The following is a 21,070-nucleotide window of genomic DNA, read 5'->3' on the forward strand; positions in this document are numbered from 1 at the left end:
CAAAGAATAATGCTTTTTATTTATCTTCACTTTCAGCAAGTATATTTATTTTAATTATTTCCATCTTCAAAAGGGTTTATTTTGTGGACTTTTGTACTAATACAAGAAACGTGCACCAAATGATTGCCCTCGTTGTTTAAAGTCAGTCATAATAAAACACAGCTAAATTAAATTTATGTTCATATAATATATATATATATTAAAAAAAACATTTAAATGTAAATGCATTTTACCCTGTGCTCATGAATATTGATAACAAATAGCTTTTTGAGGAGCTGCCCTGACTTCTAATGTTCTAAAGGCAGAAACGAATGTCTGTTGTGAATATTGATATGTACAAAAATCCATATTTCTATAATCGGTTAAAGAGCAAAGCCCCATTTGCCAGCGAGTACACCTTTACTGAGCGTCTTATGTTTCTCCACTTCTCATAGTTGATCAGATCTCCTCTCTGCTCTGCGGTGTGAAAGCTCCACAGTGACCGCCAAGAATGCAAAAGAAACGTGTTCCCAGCTTCTCTCTCTCAGAACTGCAGGAGTACAAGAAAAACAATGTCTAAGCTTCAGTAAATCAGAAAGACAGAAGAAATTACATGAACTTTTTTCTACTTCAAACACCTACAACATTAATAACATTGTAGCCCTAAAATAACAGCATAATATACGACATAAATCAAAGTCCCACCATACAAAACACAGACAATAAGGTAAAAATAATGCAAAAACTAAACCACTGGTGCATAACGCTGCATCAATGCGAGCGTTGAAACAGAAACATTTCTAATAACTACAACTTACATTTTTGAGGAACTCCTCTGCGACAATACGAGCCCTGGCGTTGACGGACAGCTTCATCTCACTGATCTCTTTGTCAATTTCCTCCATGAAATGAATGACGTAGTCCACCAGCTTGTGTTTGTACATCTGCTCTGTGTGAAAGTTGGTGATGAGAAAACTGATGTCATAGCCCTGCGAAGTGAAGATAGATGGAGGAAAAAAGAAGAAGAGTATTTTAAACAGAAATAACTGACGCTAATGTAAAGCAAGGTTCCCACTACCTGCAACAAATCATTTTCAATTTAATACATTTTCCATAACTGTAAACGCACACCTACCTCCACTGGTTTCCTCCTCAGGATGAAGAAGTTCTCCGCTCTCATCATCATGAAACGCATGAATTTATGGCACAGAATCTTCTCAATCTCATCTGCCTGCAGCAGCAGAATAGTTAAACTTGGTCAGGATTACAGATACAGTTCTAATCTTTACGTCACTCATATTAATCACTAACTGCTTAGCATCCAGCAGTTTAGTATCGGGGTCTAAACACATAACCATTGGCTCCCAGACAGCAGCCCGACCGACCTGCTTGACAGCGATGCTGATTCTGACCGAGTTGATGGAGCCCTCGATCAGAACTTTCTCCTTTTCGTTACGGCTGATGATCACGGGCTGGAGGAGCAACTCTTTACTACTTCTATAAGTGAGAGAAACAACACATAATTCAAATTTGTCAGTCCACTAGAGAGGTGAAACTCAGATTTCATGCACTGCTGGGTGTTGTTCACCGCTCCAAAGTCATACTCAGTGTTGCGGTGACAGACTCACCGCACTTCCACCTCTGGCTTGTTGTGTCTCTCCACCACTTGCGAGGAGAAATTCTCCAGGCAGAGGGCGGCCTGCAAGGTAGCACGGACTGCATTGAGATACGGGCGCAAGGTAGCCGTCTGAGGGAGGAAAGCGAGAAAGAGTAGATGAGGAACATTCCTAAAAGAAGAATGTCTGAATCTACAGGCAGGTACGATTGTGGATAAACACGTTTCAAATACACACTGTTCCCTAACAGCCGTCCTGTACCGCCGGGTTCACACTGGGCACTAGCCTGGCTGTTCACACCAGAGGCGCATCTTGCCGCGCAACAAGCATTTTTTGTTTCTCATTTGGCCCAATTGGTTTACATGGGAGCGCTTCTCTTTCAGTGTGAACCCGGTGTGATATCACGTGATAGTGAGTCACTGTAGGGTCCAGACTGCCCTCATGAGAAGACGCAGAAGTAGAGCTGCCTGAGGGCTTGTCTGTGTACGCTTTAAAAGTCTGTTTATCAGATTAAAGACAAAGTGGCGGAAATGAAAAAACACTTTTTTTGTGTCGTCCTCCCCACCACCAGGAGACTACTTCAACATGAGACGAACTCCAGTGAGCAGTTAGTTGTAGCAACTCACATTCAGTCAGCGCAAACCCTGACGTTGTTTTTTCTTCTTCTTTCTAACAACGGCTGACTGTAAATGTTGATTATATGGATACAATAGTAGAGGTTTGGAGCATGTGGCCAGATTTTACACATTGCAAGCTGAGCATTGTGAAAATTACAGAGCCACTTACTGAAATACTATTAACAATATGATCTAAAAAACACATGGCTACAAGCCTTTTACTAATTTTAGAAGTGCCTAACTCCAAATACCCCATCTCACAAAACTTGGACTCAGATTAATATGCAAATAAATAACAACATTGCCTGTCCCGATTAAACAAATACAATCACTTCTCATATCTTTATGACATACCATACTATGATTTGATGTGTGTATATATGTATGCAAGTGTTGTGTATCTGTAAACTGAGACCAGTGTTTAACCCTCAACCTGGGTGTATGCAAAGAACTTACTCAACCATCTTGTTTTCTGTAAGTATCTACAAAGAAGCGTTATCCCTCATGTGACACATGATTCCACGACTATCTCCAAACGTCACTAAAAACAACACATGCCAGGGTTCTTCTTACATCTGAGGGACTGCACAGCTCCAGGTAGTGTATCAGTTAATTTGGGTCCAGAGTTAGCTCGTTCCACAGAAGTGTCCATCACTCTACATTCCTCAGCAACACAATATTACGAAGGAGCTACGACCACTCTCACACGTCATCACGATAAATGCGCGCATCACCAGCTGAATGACGAAGTAGGGTTCTATGTTAGGTTTGTCATTCAGCTTGGAAACAGACCGGCTAACGTTAGCCTGTGAGCTAACTACCTGCTTAGCTAGTCACAATACACCGAGAAGAAACCCTGCAGGGATGCAGTGTAGCCGAGGAGCGGATACGGCTCAATGTCGACACGCTCGGACATAACGTAACTTTGTAACTGTGTCGGTTTATCAGCGCATTGCGTCTCAATGTCTCTTACCATGTCTCTGTGTGACGAGATGAGGCTAAAGGCGGAAGTAGCTGCACTTGTCGGTCAGGGTTTTTCCGTGAACATACCGGAACTCAACTCTGCCTCCGGGTTGCTTCTGGTGAGGTTTTGGGCACAATTAGCAAAATGAAAAATAAAACACCGAGGTTTCAATTGTGTTTTTAATGCTTTTCAGTAATACTATAATGAAAGAAAAAGCCGAATAATTCCCTTTTTTTCCAAACCAAAGAATAACATTGAAGGCAAAACGTGCAATACCAGTCTACCTGGTTATTACTGAAAGCAAATATTTGTTTAACAGGTTGTTTTATTTTTCAGTTTGAGTTTTTTGAGTACTGGACTTGCACATATTCAACATCTTATACAATTAACAAATGAATGATGTTGAGTTGGGAGTCAGGTTTTCATTTTGGATGCCAGTGCTAATTACTTTTCTCAATTATAAACATGCCACAGATGTCATTTCTGTTCGATTCTTAGAGCAAACAGAAATGTAGCTCTGTGCAGGGACACTTGTAAAACTTTACAATCCTCACAAAAATCCCTTTAAATTATAAAGCAGCACTTAGCCCATATTGAGCAGTTGGGCTTGTCAGACATGTTTAAATTAGATGAAGGTGTGCTGGGGAAATCTGGACTAATAGCCTCAGTAGTTCTAAAATCCTGACTACAGCCCTGGCAATGTGAACTTTTTATTCTATAGTTAGGCAAAGTGCAGGATAGCAGATTCAGCTTGAACATCCATGGGAATAGACCTTTTTCATGGAAGACATTTTTAGAATTGTCATAGCAGGAAACACACACAGGAGCAACATTAATGACTCCCTTCCATCAAGTGTCCCAGTAACAGTGAGCGAGCACACACAAACCCAGGGCCTTGGAACTAGCTCATCTAAATGGAATGCAGCCGTTCTCAATGCGTTCACGGCTATGACAATCAGAAATGTGTGCTGAGAAAAAGGGCTGTAGACCTGTGACACTCACAGCAGTAACAGCACAGGTGTAAATAATGAAATTGAAAATGAAAATGTCTCACTGTCATTATTTTCATGTGCTTGTGCTACTATGGCACATGGAAATGCATCAGGTGCAATGCTGTGTTCTTCAAGGCCACGCAGACCTTTAAAAGTTTGCCAATTATTCTGGCTGATTTGAATTATTTTGACATTAAAGTCAGGTGGACCTATTGTGTGGCTGTGGGGACAAAATGTGTACTACTTATTGTAAAGTGAACTATTGAATGAAGGAGTGAGTTGAAACAGTCTGAGTTTGCTAAAGGAATCCAATTCCATATGATTGAAAGAATCATAAAATGGTGTACAGGTGAAGGTGCAGCTACACAGGCCAGTCAGGGGGCTGTCAGTCAAGCACCTCGTGCACACACCCTCACAGTCCCGAGGAGGGGTCTAATCTGCTAAAATAAGTGAAAACACCTGTGCGTGGGCATCAACAAAGTTTTACAAACACTGCAGTGCATTTTATCATACAAATAGGCCTCCCTTAAGACGCTCTGACTTGTCAGAATAGGAGAAGCGAAGGCGTAAATAATGAAATTAATGACGGCTGAATTCCGTTCAGCTGCATTGATTTTAGGGTATTGTGCATGCTCGCTCACTGTGACGGCTTGCTGGGACACTTGAATAGAACAGCGCCGTCGTTAATGTTAATAGTAAAGTCACACCTAAATGCCAATAAACAATTCTTCACCATGCAAATGGATTCTTTAAGATATTGTAAGAAAGTAACCACAGTCAAACAAAAATTGAGACACATAATGCTACACCATTGATATATTCAAGAGTTTTATTTGACGTCCCAATTTTCTTTGACAACATCATTGGCATTGCAGTGATTTTTTTTTTTCTATAAGGAGAAAGAGTAATACCAGGGCAAGATGTTCGATCATTTCTTTAAATGGAAGAGAGAACGTCCATTTCAGTTGGATCCATCTGCCATTTACCATCTATACACCGTAATGAACAATCCGTTAAAAATATGAAGTACTTAGCCAACCTGAGCTACAAGCAGATAGAGAGAACAGCAATAACAAAGACATGACAGAAGACAGGTGTATGCTGTGTTGGTGACACGTATTGTAATTCCATAGCGTTAAAAGATGTCTGATGAAGAACAGAACACATACAGCAGTAATAGTAGCAGTACAAGTAATGTTACATAAAAGGCAAATATTAATATATCAAGGAATGAATCCATGTTTTACACTGTGTCTGCGGTATCAGCTTTTACTTAATGTCTACTTAGGAACATTTCTTCTGCAGTGTGAGGCAGGTATAAACCCATTAACACACTCACTTGAAGGGAAAAGGCAGTACAATCACCATAGTGTTCCAACAGATTCTCAGGGGACATATTTGACAGGGAAAACAAGTGAGGAGGTATCATTTGAAGCTTGCGCGTGTGTAGCAGACGTTGCCCAAAATCAGTCATCCCTCTATAATATTTAAAGGCAAAAAACATAAAAAGAAAGTGCAAAAAAACAAGTTTGTGTTTCAAGCTAGGGAAATAACATCAGCCAATTAATATATATATATATAGTTCAACGCAATTATGTTTTGACAGATTGGCAATAGAAAGCAGAAAGAGTGAATAAGATACTTAGGATGCCGACATTAGCCAACATCATCTCACATTACAGAGCTTCAGCAAGTCGATCTAGAGTTTCCGGTTGCACTCTGTGAACATGGCTCCATCTTTCCCCCTCGGCGTGAGTGTCAGGGGCCAAAGTCAGAAAAATGGGTGGGCGGGACAGGAGATCACTCACTATCAAGTCAGGGACTCTGTGGTCAGAAGGGGTGTCATTCTTCTCTCGTGTGATCTTTGGGCACTGGATTTATCAGCTAGTGTATTAATTTGTGTACTGCGTGAGGGTTTGTGTCGATGGAATGAACAGTGGCGTGAAGGAGGAAGACCAGTAGGGGAGTCTTCTCCCCGGAAGCGAGGTGCAGGTGATGGAACCGGTGACGGGGTGTTTCAGAAAGCCAAGAGAGAAGATGGTCCAAGTTGTCCCTTAGCAGCTGCAGCTTTCTGCTGAAGGTTTAGCTCTGTCATTCCTATCCAGTTTTATAGGCTCTGGGAATTCATTGTACAGCTCCACCTCTGTCTCCTGAAAGGCAGAAAAGGAAAGAACAAAATCAGAATGGGAGAAAATGTAACTGACTTAGTCATTAAACTGGGTTTTTAAACCATTCAGCTATCATTGCATTAAGACATGCAAATAAAGCACACATTTTTCATTTTAAGCTACTTTTACTCACTTGTTTGAGGGCGTTGCGTGCAATTGTCTGGAATGCCTGTTCTACATTTATGGCTTCTTTGGCACTGGTCTCAAAGTAGGGGATGTTGTTCTTACTCTGACACCAAGCCTGAGCCCTTTTGGTGGTTACCTGCATGTATGAAGAGGAAGAGATTCATGAATACAGTGAGCTGGAATATACAAGGATGGGTTCATGGTTGTTTCCACAAAAAGAAAAAAAGAAGAACTAATAAAGTCAGAGATGTTAAACTTCATGTTATGTCACATTGTTGTTTTTTTTGTGTGAAGTGGTTTAAGATCATCATGCTCTGTAAGAAGTATTTCCAGATATATAATAAAGTTCCAATGTCCATCCTTATGGACTCTCAAGAGAGGCCAACTAGCCAGACACGTCTATGCTCGATATGTCCACACGACTCCTAAGTTGGAGCTGTTGTTAGGTCACAGAACTTCTGGTAAGTTGTTTTGGACAATATCTTTGATATCATCTCTGAAACCGTCTCCCAGAACCCTGCAACCTCTGGGCACTCCCACACCAAATGAAAAAATGTGCCCAACATATTTTGAGTGCATAGGATGCAGTTTGGCGATGATCCAGCTTTCATTTTATACAATGTGCGGAGAGTGACGCATGTTCTGTGAATAGAATTAAAATGAATAGCTTGATGGCGAAGCTCCCTGGAAGATAGTTGCATGTTCTGCCATATTAGTTTCCAAAATGGGCTGGAGCTCTTTGGGGAGAGGCCCGCCTTCCACAGTCGGTCAACGGATAGGGTCTCACAGGAGGCCTCATGCCAGATGTAATGTGCTCTAGAGACCAGTCCGCTGGGGCTCGTTAGAGCTGTCTGAAATGTTTGTGTGGAGAAATGATGTGCCTTAGAACATAACCTAAGTGTGCATCGCTGTGCGGAGTTGGAGAAAAAAAACAGATGTGTGGAGTAGATTAAAATGTTTATGGATGTCTTGAAATGCGGGGAGAGTGTGCATCCCTTTACTACTGCATTGAGGGAATGAAATCGGTTGCCTACCCAACTCGAGGTTATTGCTGTGAAAAACGGGGGAGGGAAGATTCCAGTAAGACAAAGTATTGTTGTGCTTTTTGGTAAGACCTGTAGCCTGTAAGGGTGCTCCATGTTATCTTCCATTGGCCTCCAAAACACACAAGAAGTAGGATTTAACCATTTTGATTCAGGGTCGAGTGCAAATGACCTGTGATACCATTTGCAATTAAGGTACACCAAATGCCCCATCGCCTTTTCGTCTTTGGAAGGTTGACATTTTCCATCTGGGATTTTAATTCCCCCAGACAAATCGAGATGTTGAAGAAAGTCTTTTCCAGTGGTCTTATGGTGGAGGTAAAAAGTATCATTAAGCTCAGAAAGGTGATCCGCATTTCCGGTCTATAAGAAATTCCTTGAAGGTGTTTCTGAGAAATCGTGTTGATGAAAATGGACGGGACGGAGGATCGGACGGACACATAATGCCTCTGGCCACGGCTGTTGGAGACACAAAAAGCTGGACATGGGCATGAGGTTGATGCGTTTGCATCTGATCTCATCAAACACGACTAATATTCTATTATTGAACCATACTCTGAGAGTGAGTAACAAACACTGATGATTTCAACATCACTCTCAACAGCCATTACTGATGAGCATTTGAAATGGGAGTTTAAGGGATCTGACGTTCAAATGCAGCACAGGTAAGGATTTATGATGAGGTCATCACCTGTCTGTTCTCCAAGTCAATCTTGTTGCCGAGCACCACAAAGGGGAAGTTCTCGGGATCCCGAGGGCTGGCCTGGATCAGGAACTCATCCCTCCAGCTGTCGAGTGTCTTGAAGGTGTTGGGTGCAGTCACGTCAAACACCAGCACACAGCAGTCGGCTCCACGATAGAACGCAACGCCCAAAGACTGGAACCTCTCCTGGCCAGCTGTGTCCCAGATCTAGACAAACAAGGAGGCCGACACTTTAGTAAATGGATGAGATCACAGAAGCAGGTGAGAGAACTGCAACAAATATTAACTGTGGCGATAATGCAAAAATACTGATGCTGTGGGATGCGTCTAGTAAAAGGAAGGAACAAATAAAAGATTCATTCTCCAAGATGTAACCTTTCCAGCTTTAATGTTACCGTACCTGCATTGTAACGAGTCGGTCGTCCACCATCACCTCCTTGGTGAGGAAGTCTGCTCCTATTGTAGCTTTGTACTGGTTACTAAACTTCTTGTTCACATACTGGTTCATTAGGGAGGTCTTTCCAACACTGAAGAGTAGAAGACAAGAGGATAACAGACACTGTAGATGCTCGAGCAAGAGCAAAAATAAAAAGGTGGTACAGGTCGACTGATATTCTGTATGAAATGTGCAGTGATTAGATTACCTAGTTTAATTTAGAGCCGGGGGATATATGGATGTAATCGAGAGATTATTTACACTTTTGAATCATTTCATGCGTCTTGAGAGGATCGGGTGGCCATGTCATCTCAAATAAGTGTAAATGCAACCAAGAGGCTGCTCGACTCAAACCACCTTCCAAGTTTAACAACATCAATCATGTGATAATAGCAGTTTTCCCTCTCACCTATGAAGCAATAGGTTGAAAAACGGCTCCAGCTAATTCAATCTGATCCCTAATCAGTGCAAACAACTGAATGACCTGTGTGGGTTATGGCGCACTGATCGGTATTGTGCAGGAGGCGTAAACAGATCAATGCCCCAAACTAGTCAGTGCTGGAATCTAGACTAACTTTTTACATTGGTTGCACTGGTGTGCTCAACTTTTGACCCGTGCCTTTTGGCACCACAATAATAAATTTTAAGCATTGCCGTTTTTGTCAGCTCCCGTACACATTGGTTATTTCTGAACATATTATGTAAATGACAAAGTTTTTTTTAAGTCAGAGGCCGCTATCTCTGCTGAAGATGTTGGGTCTGAAGGGCAAGTAAAGGGTTAAAGGGACCATCTATGAAGTTAACCCTGGGACTTTTTAAATATCTTGTACTGCACTGTTGAGGTCCAATCTGGTGAGCATGACAGTAGTTTCATAATATACTACGGCTTAATGTCTGTAAGGCTGCAATATTGTCAAGTGATGCAATTTCCTGACTTTTAGAGCAGCGAATGTTTTCACCCTCTTGGCCATCAGTCCCACATTGCTGTTGGAATTTATTTTAGCCATGAAGAAAACATTACCAAGCTATGGTTTGGAATAGGGAACGGAATTTAGGAACATGTCACAGACAAAACGTCATCAGTAGAGGAAACAATTAAAACACAGTAGATCTTTCCAATATCACACAGCTCTAGTATCTCATATCACAATATTTAAGAAATGCTGTGAAACATCACGTGCGCTTAGGATAGTATTTGCATACAATACTTTTCTCAACCCCATGCAGTACTTGGCATGAAAGGTAATGGCAGTGATTATGTCTCAATAGGTCTGCAAATAAAAACATGTGGTTGAACAACAGTAACAGTTTTATGGCAGAGTAATAACTCCTGCTAGCAAGGAAGTAACACGAATCAGACCAGTCCTCAATGAGTTGACTCACAACAGAAATAATACCTTTGCTTTTAGGTTTTTTTCCCCACCAATCAATTTTTAGAACAAACCGCACGGATCCTTTCATACCCCGAATTGCTGATTTTGACATGTGGGAAAGAAATATCCTGTTATGACTCACCCGGAATCTCCCAGGATGATGACTTTCAGGAGCACTTTCTTCCTGGACGTCATTTTTCCACAGCTGCAGAAAGACAAACAACAAAAAGTTCAGCATACAGACAGCAATAAACAATGCCTTCCTAACCCCTTCATTGCAAGTCAAAGCCAAGTTCTTTATTGCTCAGGGACAATAAAATCAATACAAAGGTAAATCTGTTTCTATGCAGACAGGCTCTTTAGACTACAAAGTTGTGTGTAGAGTTTTACGCCTCTGGACCAATCAGGTTTGAATACCACTCATTCCAGTCATGTGCTTTGTAAGTTGTTGAACAAATCACGAGGAACACATCATCATTCTTTCTCATTCATGCACGTCAGGAAGTTCCCCTTTAGACAACTGACTGCTTCTTTTCACTACAACTCTAAACCAAGTGGCTCACCGAGATGTTTTTGGTGATATCGCTTTCACTACCCGAATACAACCTTCTACTGCATGTGTTGATGTTAGTACACTCTCAATCCTCAATCAGTGTCATTTCTGAGCTCTCCAGTGAGCAGTGGATCGGATCATTTCTTCCATATCTCGTCAAAATTAAGGAAGCAATATCTGAGATATTAAGTGAGTGAGAAAATTATGTATTACACCCCCCCCCCCCTAGCTGATGCGATTCATTTAGAAAATGTCTAAATCGCAGCTGGGAGATTCATATAACCAAAAAAAAGTGAGGAAGTTAACAGTGCAATTGTAGAATACCAGAAAGAAGCAATGAGATGCTGATGCATTATATATCACTCCTTCATGACAGACAGAAATATAATGACTTATCTTATTACAAAATGAACTGTGTTGCATTTACATTTTTAAAAATGAGCGTCTTGCTGTTGTGTTCCTTCGCCAACCAGTCAATTTTACTATACCTCTATGATACATCTATGTCTGTCGAAAAATGTCATCACTTCATCCTAATAAGCCAATTTCATTAAATTGTCTAATTAGCATATGAAGTCTTGACTTATGGCCAAAAACGTGTTTTGTGAGGTCACAGTGAGCTTTTGGAGGTTTGTGCCAAATGTGAAGAACATCCCTCCAGTTGCTCCTCAGGCTGCTTCATCTTTTCTCACACTTTTGTCTCAACTGTGCAAAGTAACTAGTCCATCATATTGCTACCGACGAGAAGGAAAACGTAGAAAGCCTGCTGAAGGTCTGCATCATATGAAGGCGAAACAATGTCAAAATCTGCAATCATAAATGCGCACGTGCGTGCGTAGAGGCCCCGCACGTGCAACTCAAACAGCCGCGCATGCAAATAACTTCTGCGAGCACTTTCACATCACGCGAGGAGACAACATTCTACATGGAGTGAAGTGGAAAGTAATTTGCGTGCACGGCTGTTTGAGTTGCACATGCGGGACCTCTACACCTGCGTGCATAAATCTCATTTGTTATTGTGGATTTTGACATTGATTTGCCTTCACAGCATCACTGAATGTATACCCTCAGTGAGAGTGGCAGCAGTAGCAGCTGTCTGATGCAAATATGTAACCTATGATATAATGTTTCCTCATAACACTGACCATTATCCTAACCGTCACTTTGGCCATAATAATATATGGTAGGTATTTACAGTACATAGCACACAGACAAAATATATAAGCAAATGTATTTGTTAGTCTAATGTTGTTTGCAATTAAAAAAAAAGTCTTTAAATGAAAAATTCTGTCCCAGATTTGGGGGAATACAAATAATTACTTTAATTGTTTTTTGGCAGTGAAGCACGGTAACCGGTTTGACAACGGTTTAACAGAGAACATGACCGCTTCCCATCAGCTCTTCACGTCAGTAAACATCATCATGCACAAAGCACAATAGATATTTTAGACATGCCAATCTGCCAGCTCAAACAGGTTGCTGTAACCTAAGCCCTTAAAATGAATTCAAACTCTGAAGCTAAACACAAACACTACAAACACAAGCGCTCCATCAGGAGCTGGAAAGTACACTTGCACACTTTCTGAAAGGAACGAGCACACAGCACTCCAGTGGCTACCAAACTGTGAAGCACAGTATGAGAACAGTATGGTGGGGACTGATTTGCTGACAACAGCACATTTCTTAAGTCTAGAAACTCAACTCAGGTCTTTAAACTTTGATAAACAGTAGAGCATTAGACATTGATACCCGAGTGCATGACGATCATCTCAGACAAGAGGTTCAGAAATCAGGTGGCTGCTTCTCACTTAACAGTCAGTTATTAAAGATAAAATAAAGATAAAGGAAAACAAACAAACTCTGAAGGTATTTATACAATATCTGCAGGTCTGTGGAAATACCTGAAGATATGGCACTCTAGAAAATAACACTGTACTGGTTAATTGTCCTTAAAAGATTAATATATTGGAAATATGTGTTTGCCATCATTTTCTGTTAAGAAATTCCTTCTGCTGTGTCATGAGCAGTTTAGTCAATTTCAAACAATTGTGCAAACCTTTTTATTACATAAGCTTGCACTAAACTATGCAAAGGGTTATATAGTTTAGAGTAGTGTTGTAGAGAGTGGTACTAATATGTTGGGTTTTTATTCCTGAGAAAAGAATAATTTGATCCATCTAGTATTTCATTTCCTGTCTACTATTATGAGTTTAATACATAACTGCTCTGTTCGATCCTTAAAAATAACACAAATATAAATAATTATGGCAAAACAGAAAGTTAAATAGTTTCATTCTTTGACAAACTGATAATTCAAACAATTTTTAAAGCCACATTCTTCTATGTATGTTTTATCCTTCCATTGTTCATGGACAGTCTCCCGTCGATTTACATTATTTAGGAATCCAGAAGGATGACTGGGCAAATATCTGTATCTGTAAACAATTTGGCATCACCAATATTAAGATTTTCTTTCATGGAGGCAACTGTCCATCACTACACAAGTTAATATTGGACTGTTCATGGACCTCACATGTGTTGTACGAAGGTAAAGTGCTGGACATATTGCCCTCTCTGCCTGTAAATTACTGGCACAAACAGCTGGAATTCACAGATCACTACTGATATGGATTATGCCAGCACGCATAGACACAAACTCTGGACTAAAAATAGATTTCAATAGACTTCAGATGTTTCTCAATGTTCAAACCCATCTCCACATATTATACAATCAGGCCATCTTTATGTTTCCTGGTTAGCTATGTAGCATGCATCTTGATTAGTAAAATTTTAACCTTCTGAATCTCAAATTAATTACTGCAATCAATCATTAAAAACAAAATCACAGAGCAGTAGCATGCCACAGTCATCATAATCTACATTTTATGTAATATGTATGATTTTGAAAGCCAATGAAAACGAAATAAGGTTAAAAAAAAAAGTTAGAACTTTAATAAGAAAAGCAATAGATTTCAGGTCACACGTCACCTCGGCAGGTTTCATAGCTTTTAAAGAAGGTTAATGGGCGTTGTAGCCACAATAAAGCACCTTTAGACACATAATCTGGGACATGTACCTGCGTGATCTGTGAGTCATAAACCAAAACCAAAACCCGGTGCATGTGTCGTCTATGTCAGACACACGGGATGTTTCTCTCAAGACAGCTTGTTGACAGCAGTCATGGATAAAGTCGATAACCATGAAGACACCTCGACACGTGATTAATCAACCATACAGAGAGTGCTAGTTTTATGCCCCACACTCCCTACTTCTCTAAAGTATTGAGCGAAAACAACGTTCCGTCTGTCAACATGTTGACACATTGTTTACGACCAAACCTCGTCTCCCCGGTTCTCCTTCCTTGTTGGAGTCGACCCAAAGGAGCCCCAGGCCGGCCTTGTTTTTGTCCACCGGCTTCTCGAAAAACATTGCACCATTAGCCGTTAACGTCACAGCGTCGGCGTTCACAGGACACTGGATGAATTGATGAGAGAGCAAACACTGTGCATATAAATCACACAGTTGTCGTTTCAAGAACCTACCTTCGACTTCTTGACGGGACTCGAGCAGGCTGCGCGCTGACTAGTTGTTGTTGTGCAGGACGGTTAGCGTGATTGGCTAACTAGGCGTTACGTTAGCTAGCTAGCTAGCTCGCTGTCACTTAACTCGTTAGCTAGCGTTAATTTGGCGATACCACGTTTCAAATTCTTAGAGAAATACGTTGCCCGTTGCGTGAACACTAACAATACCCTTGTCGTAAATTGACGATGCAGATTATCTACAGCCGGTGTGTAAATTTGGCACTTTGCTTCAAGGCTTGTCTGCTATCCCCAGCGTCTCTCTTCCCCTTTCACTTCCTCCTCCAAAACAACGCCTGCGTCCTTCGTCACACGCAGCTAATCCACTGACTCAGCCCACTTCTGTTTTTGATATTCAGCATTGACTAACCTTTCTGGGTTTTGGTCTTTGGTGGACAGAGCAACCTTTGAAAACAGTTCAATGTTCAGGCTCAGATCAATGCAACAGTTAAAGAAGAATTCATGTAAAGAGATATGAACCTACAGTATATCGTATCATGATTAGTATAGAGGTTGAGTTTTATTAGGTCCCTCCACATGTGGATGTAAAAGTAGTAGTATTGCAGCAATTTATGATGAAGGGTTCACAAAAGAAAATAAAGATCAAGATCAATGCATCTGCCTCCTAAATGCCCTTATTTTGAAAACCTCACACCCCCAGTTTGAAACACATGTCTGTTAAAATGTTTATGCCTTGAGCCCAAACGGAGATAATTAACCCTGACAAAATCATCACGATTATATGTGTAGACTTTGGCTGAGTATCACTCCACATGAACACGATACTACGCTTAAAATTACATGAACATTACATAGCATATTACATGAACTTCATCAGCAAATATGTGTGTGCACACTACTTCACTGCTATGAGGGGCCCTCTTACTTTAATATTCCTGCCCCCCCCGCACCAGTGCTGCTTTTTCAACATCACATGATCAACAGAACAAGTTAGAGATGTGATGGTTCTGTGTGATTAACTGCAGTGAATTAAAGACCAAAGGGAGAGCTCTGATGATCCACCACTAGAGGACAGAATCAACCCACTTTGAATGAATGAACCAAATTCGGACACCAGTCCACACCAGTCCACATTTAGGTTTTGGGCCTCTGTAAAGCAATGTAACACTCTGTTGTTGACATTGTGCTGAGAAAATGTTACTGTTAAACTAAAAATAAGGTGAGATGAGTTGCTTCTGTGATACTTCCCCTCCAAGCACAAAAACACAGTGTTGCAGAAACATGCAAATATTGGGATGCATGTCAGTCTTTACAGCCGGTCTGCAGACTGTTAGTCCATGAAAGAGTGTGTGTGTGTGTGTGTGTGTGTGTGCGTCATGTGATATCTTTAAAATACTTGTCTGACGGATATGACAGAAAGGTTATGTCTGTTTTCCTATCCAATTAAAACACATAATATGTATACTTTCAAAGTATGACAAAACATTTGAGGATACTGTGACACTTTAAAATTGAAAAATAACTTTAAATCGATAACAAATGTGTGGTAATGATATATTAACATCTAATTATGATATAAAGATATAAAAAAAGATACCACTAATTCCACTTGGTGCAAAATGTCTGCGTAAACTCACAACTGAGTTCACAGACACACTTTAAGTTCTTTAAGAAATATGATTTCTGGTTAGTGTGACACACACACAATCTTTTCAAAAGGAGAACTTTATTCGTAACATCTGAAATGAGTTTCTGGTTTGAATTCTTTTGAGACGCAGCTAAATTAAATGGAACTGAATGACTCACAATAGTCACGTTTAGTATTTTCATTGGTCTTACTGTGGCTGTATTTATTGGTGAATGTGTGTTTTACTATCTTGTATGTGATATTTATAATGTCGTATAATATTTTGATGTGTTATATTCTATTTTTAGTGTACATTTCTAACATCTGGCCAGAGACGACAGATTGACATTAGTCATTTAAACTAACTCATTTGCAGTTGTTTTTCTGTTAATCAAAGAATAAATACAAATAAAACATTATGAAATTAGTTATCGGAGAAATTCAGAACTGTTGCGTCCATATAGAGCTTATTGTTTATCGTATTCTCAGTGTTGCGATGATCATTTATCTAACAGAATCTTTAAATAATTATGTACCAAGAGAAAAGTGTGTGAATATAGGAACATACATTTCTTGACTGAGTGTTCTTTAACATCTTTATTTTAACTCAGAGACTCCTACATTTTTTCTAAATGACACAGTGCTGCAATTGGATCATCAGAACAACTATTTCACATTGCGAGGTCATTTTTCCTCATCAAGCCTAACAGAGACCTCATCTTGATTTTCTCCTGCTCCATGTTCATGTGTAAGTGTGTCTTCATGTATGTGTTTGCTCTCCTAGTTAGTGGGAGTGTGCCTCTGCAGATTCCTGATGACTGGTGTTTATAGAGGAATTCCTGCCTTCTTGCTCCTATTGAATGTAGAGTCTTTATGGCCTCTTTGGACCTCCGTTTGTAAACACAAACACTGCGACACAAAAGGACGTGAGTGAGAAACTGGTTCACAGGAGGAAAGGAGCCACATACTTTAGGCATCTGCTACATTTCTATCTTTACAAACATTGCTGCGTATGCACGTTGAGGGGTAAGACTAAGAGGAGGTGAAAGTCTGTACAGAATGGGCATGGGATTCTTCAGAGGAATAAAAAGTTATTCTTCATGCATGAACATACAGCATGTGAGGCAGGTGAACAGCTCATCCACAGCATTAAAAACAAAAGTCCATTAATCTGTGAAAGACTGGTTTACATTTGCTTAATGTTACACTGCATGTATGTGTGTGTGTGTAAACATTTACCTCTGTGTGTGGCTGTGTGGGAGTCTAAGAGAGAGAGCATGAGATGAGTTAATGAGATGGACAGATTGTGTGTGTGTGTGTGTGTGTGTGTGTGTGTGTGTGTGCCACAGGGGGGTGGGTGCATTAGTCTGTGTCAGACAGCAAAGAGTGCCGCAGTTATCTAGGAATCTGAGCCAAAGCAACCTCACTAACAGACAGAGAGCAGAAGAAAGAGGACCGGGAATGAGATGAACTGAGGGGATAAAAGAAAGAAGAAGAAGAAGAGGATGAATGAAGCACAAATAGAGAACAAGACAGTCAAGGACGGCAATATAAATATTTAAACAAAAAAGACAGGTCAGCAAAACACTTTACACCTGAAGAGGCAGTTGTTGAGATAAAGGAAAGTGACGTGAAAGTTTTCTAAGAATCATCAACAACAAAAGGACAAACTACTTACAACTCAGAGAAAGAAGGTTTTCCTTCTGAACCACTGCTCAAGAGTTTAAGACAAAGGTCAGGGCGAGCCTGCATTTCTGCATTTTCCCATGGTTCCACTCGGTTCTCTCAGTTTGCTTCCTCTGCTGTCGCTGTATGTGGGAGCACTGCTGTCCTCGGATGCGTCTCCGGACTGCACGCACCCTCCCTGCAGAGACATGCTGGTGGCTGCACCCATCCAGCCCAGGACGGGAGCAGGAGTGGGTTCCGGGGCCAGTGAGGGTCAAACTGGCACAACAGCCTGCAGGATGAGGGTTTCACTTCCAGCCATCTCAGATGTTCCTCGGATGGTGGAGCACAGGCACGAGCTCCCCCAGGTTCAGCCTAAGGTGAGTGACATCACCTACAGTGTAGTGGCAGTCCCAATGAGATGTATTGTTTACAAAGCTTAAAATGTTATTCTAAGAAAAGCCAGATAATACAACTTTTAATCTCAGCCATGTAATAGTGAGAGGATTCAGAAATATTGATGAGCGAGTTGAAGCAGAGCTGACCCCCTGTCTAATCATGCACGTGTGTCAGGGAGACTGTCAGGCACAGGTCAGCAGGTCCTTTCTCACGGGACAGTCGGCATACTAAACTTGGCACCGCCTAACAGACATGGAGCAATGTTGACATTGTAAGCAATCAAAGAAGGGATAAAATTAGATCTGCTTTAAAAATGTCCTCATCATATGGTTGTGCTGAGCTCATGCAGCAACAGGTGTGTGTGTGTGTGTGTGTGTGAGGGACATGAATACAATGCCTGATGTAAGTGTAAGAGACAGATTGAGTGTGACACAAAACATGCCACTGAGCTATGAGTTTTGCTTTTAAACTTTAGGATGTATGATAATGCACATGCACATTTTCGTAATTTAAAATCATTATTTCACTCAACAACAGACATGAATCTTCCTTGGTGAATAATGAGGATTTGGCACTGTTGTGTGCAACAATGTTTTACCAAGAATCACCTGTGAGCACTGTCTTTGCAGACTGGAGGTGTCAAAGAGCGTCTCGTTCAGCTGCAGCGCTGCATGCGCTCTCTCCAGGAAACTGGGAGCCCCTGGAGTCCCGGGGGCCAGGAAAACAACTCTCTAGGAGCCATCCTGGCACTAATGGCAGCTGTGCTGACAGAGTGTGACCTCCACTGTCACAGCCAGGCCCTTGGGGCGATGGCCAAACGACTCGGTGAGTAGTACATATACGTATATATCCTCCACCTCGGCAACAAACAAACAAATACACGCACACACACACACACACACACACACACAGAAACACAGCACAGTCACTCCCCCACTCACAGTAAACACAACCTCAATGAGGCCTGCTAAGTGTCGGTCATAGGTGAGTGCATAGGAATTTTACTGCACTCAGAAGGATGAGAAAAATTGAATTTACAAGCACACACAGACACACACACATATTGTAAGGCTCACAACGTGAGGAAGATTCATCATACAAACTTGAACCCCTCTCTGTATACTACATAGAGGCAAAGCTTGTATTTTCAACCCTTGCGTCTCACTGATAACCCAATCTCTCTCTGGTTGACAGAGAGTGCAGCCGTGGGAAGAGAGGGGGAGAGAGACCTGCTGCTTTTCCTGAAGAGCATCACACAACATCCACCCACAGGTAAGGGCATCAGGAGTGACCACATGAAAAAATTGTTGCTTATTAAGTTGAATAAAAATGTACTGTGTGTGGTTCTCAGTTGCCCCCTTGGAGAGGTTACATCCTCAGGACTGTGCAGAGATTTACAGGCTCGGGATCAAAGAGAATGGAATCTACACCATCCAGCCTGACCTGCACAGGCCGGCATTGGAGGTATTTCAGATTCACCACACTCATAAAACACAAAGACGGACCCCCAACCCATTCCTCTTCTTTTAGAGATGTGTGTGCTATCTGTGGATCACTAAAATCTAGGCTTTATAATATCAAAGACTTTGTTTTGGCTCAGGCTAAATGTGACATGGAGACGGCGGGTGGTGGGTGGACGGTGATCCAGAATCGGCGGGACGGCTCACTGGACTTCAACAGGACATGGCAGGAATACCGGGAGGGCTTTGGCAGTCCGCAGGGAGAGCACTGGCTGGGGAACACAGCGCTGCACGCCCTCACCTCCGCTGGCCAACACCAACTCCGCATTGAGCTGGAGGACTGGCACCAGCAGAAACGCCATGCTACCTACAACCACTTCAAAGTGGCCTCAGAGGCACAGAGGTGAGACACACTGCAGAGGCACAAACACACACTTTCTCCAACAGTTAGAAGGGTGGAATTAACTATCTTTAAGCCCCTGAAATTGGACAACAATCAAAGTTTAGAAAGAAATGTCTCGGTTATCATTTATAACTGAGACACACTTAGAATTTGCTTTATTGTGAATATTTGCTTGTAGTTTGATTGGGTTTTATTGACAGTGCTGGCAAGATAAGGAAACAACGTCAAATATGTCATTAAGTCTTGATTCAAATGTTGCTAAACTCTGATTGGCGCATGGAAGTATGTGACATCAAATGTTTCCAGTTGAATCTCGCCAACAGAAATCTGGGTTGTGGTATTATACCACAATCCAGTGCATGTACGGTCAGTACGGTCAGTGCATGGCTGGTTGTGTGTGTGTGTGTGTGTGTGTGTCTGTTTAATGTGTATCCACTTGGTTCCCCAGTACACACATAAGGATTTGGATGCTACGCACAATCCTCATAAATGTGTCATATGTTGTTTCTCTTTCTTCCAGGTATCGTTTGACAGCACGGGAGTACTCTGGCGATGCGGGCAATGCATTGAGCTACAGCAAACGTTACAACCACGACAGCAGATCCTTCAGCACGGCTGACCGAGACCACGACCGTTATGCAGCTGGAAACTGTGGTCAGTACTACGGTGCAGGCTGGTGGTTCGATGCTTGCCTGGCAGCTAACCTGAATGGACGTTATTACCGTGGGCGCTACAGTGGGGTGACCAACGGGATCTACTGGGGGACATGGTACATCCTGACAGATGGACGAACTGGAGAACGCTACTCCTTCAAGAGGGTGGAGATGAAGACGAGACCCAGAAACGTTGTCGGAACATCCTAAGTAATAGCAACAATTCTCAGATAATTATGTCAGTTTTCTTTAAGTCACTGTGCGGACAGAGCAGCTTTCATGTCACTTATCAGTTACATGCAGGTGGCAGCTAATAGATGAAAAAAATATACAAAAGATATGTCTAAACATTCACTAGGAGACTGTTTGAAGCTACACTCCATATATACATATTTTTTTGTTTATTAAGTGGCATCTCTCTTGCAAAACCACATTTATAGCGTTTCTCCATAGCAGTAATAGAAAGAAATAGATAGTGAAAATACCGCTTATAAAAGCTGTTATCGTAATACATTTGGCGAATATTTATTGTACATTAGAAATAACATTCTGTGGTACTTTAATGAATCACTAGGAAGCCTACTGGTGCTGTGTCTACATGCAATCATTATTTAAACGTAAAGGGTGATTTTATAGTGGTGCCACACGTTCACATACAACATACTAGAACAGAAACTGTTCATAAAAGTGATCCTACAAGAATGCATGGGCCCCTACCTGCCTAAGCTCCATGATCCATTAAAATAGGCTACTG

At 41.4% G+C, this 21,070-nt stretch overlaps 3 protein-coding genes across 3 annotated transcripts; 1 reads left to right on the plus strand and 2 right to left on the minus strand.

The window, feature by feature from the left end:
- arpc4 (actin related protein 2/3 complex, subunit 4) lies at positions 1-3,273 on the minus strand. The gene is made up of 6 exons (XM_031845614.1): positions 3,186-3,273; positions 1,608-1,726; positions 1,365-1,476; positions 1,115-1,210; positions 798-968; positions 1-529 (listed from the first exon to the last, which is right to left on the minus strand). Exons 1-6 carry the CDS (start codon positions 3,186-3,188, stop codon positions 524-526), a joined length of 507 nt encoding a protein of 168 aa, XP_031701474.1. The 5' UTR covers positions 3,189-3,273; the 3' UTR covers positions 1-523.
- Positions 3,274-4,979: 1,706 nt separating this feature from the next.
- On the minus strand, positions 4,980-14,449 carry LOC116386173 (ras-related protein rab7-like). Its single transcript, XM_031852195.1, has 6 exons — positions 14,113-14,449; positions 10,160-10,222; positions 8,609-8,735; positions 8,197-8,415; positions 6,470-6,598; positions 4,980-6,318 (listed from the first exon to the last, which is right to left on the minus strand). The coding sequence occupies exons 2-6, from the start codon at positions 10,210-10,212 to the stop codon at positions 6,223-6,225; spliced, it is 624 nt and encodes a 207-aa protein (XP_031708055.1). The 5' UTR covers positions 10,213-10,222; positions 14,113-14,449; the 3' UTR covers positions 4,980-6,222.
- A 3,053-nt stretch (positions 14,450-17,502) lies between these two features.
- LOC116383780 (fibroleukin) lies at positions 17,503-20,526 on the plus strand. Its single transcript, XM_031847873.1, has 6 exons — positions 17,503-17,781; positions 18,430-18,625; positions 18,995-19,072; positions 19,152-19,264; positions 19,401-19,663; positions 20,184-20,526. The coding sequence occupies exons 1-6, from the start codon at positions 17,503-17,505 to the stop codon at positions 20,524-20,526; spliced, it is 1,272 nt and encodes a 423-aa protein (XP_031703733.1).
- Positions 20,527-21,070: the final 544 nt, after the last annotated feature.

This window comes from Anarrhichthys ocellatus, unplaced genomic scaffold, assembly GCF_004355925.1.
Source record: "Anarrhichthys ocellatus isolate YVR2014 unplaced genomic scaffold, GSC_Weel_1.0 scaffold1, whole genome shotgun sequence".
Taxonomy (NCBI): Eukaryota; Metazoa; Chordata; class Actinopteri; order Perciformes; family Anarhichadidae; genus Anarrhichthys; species Anarrhichthys ocellatus.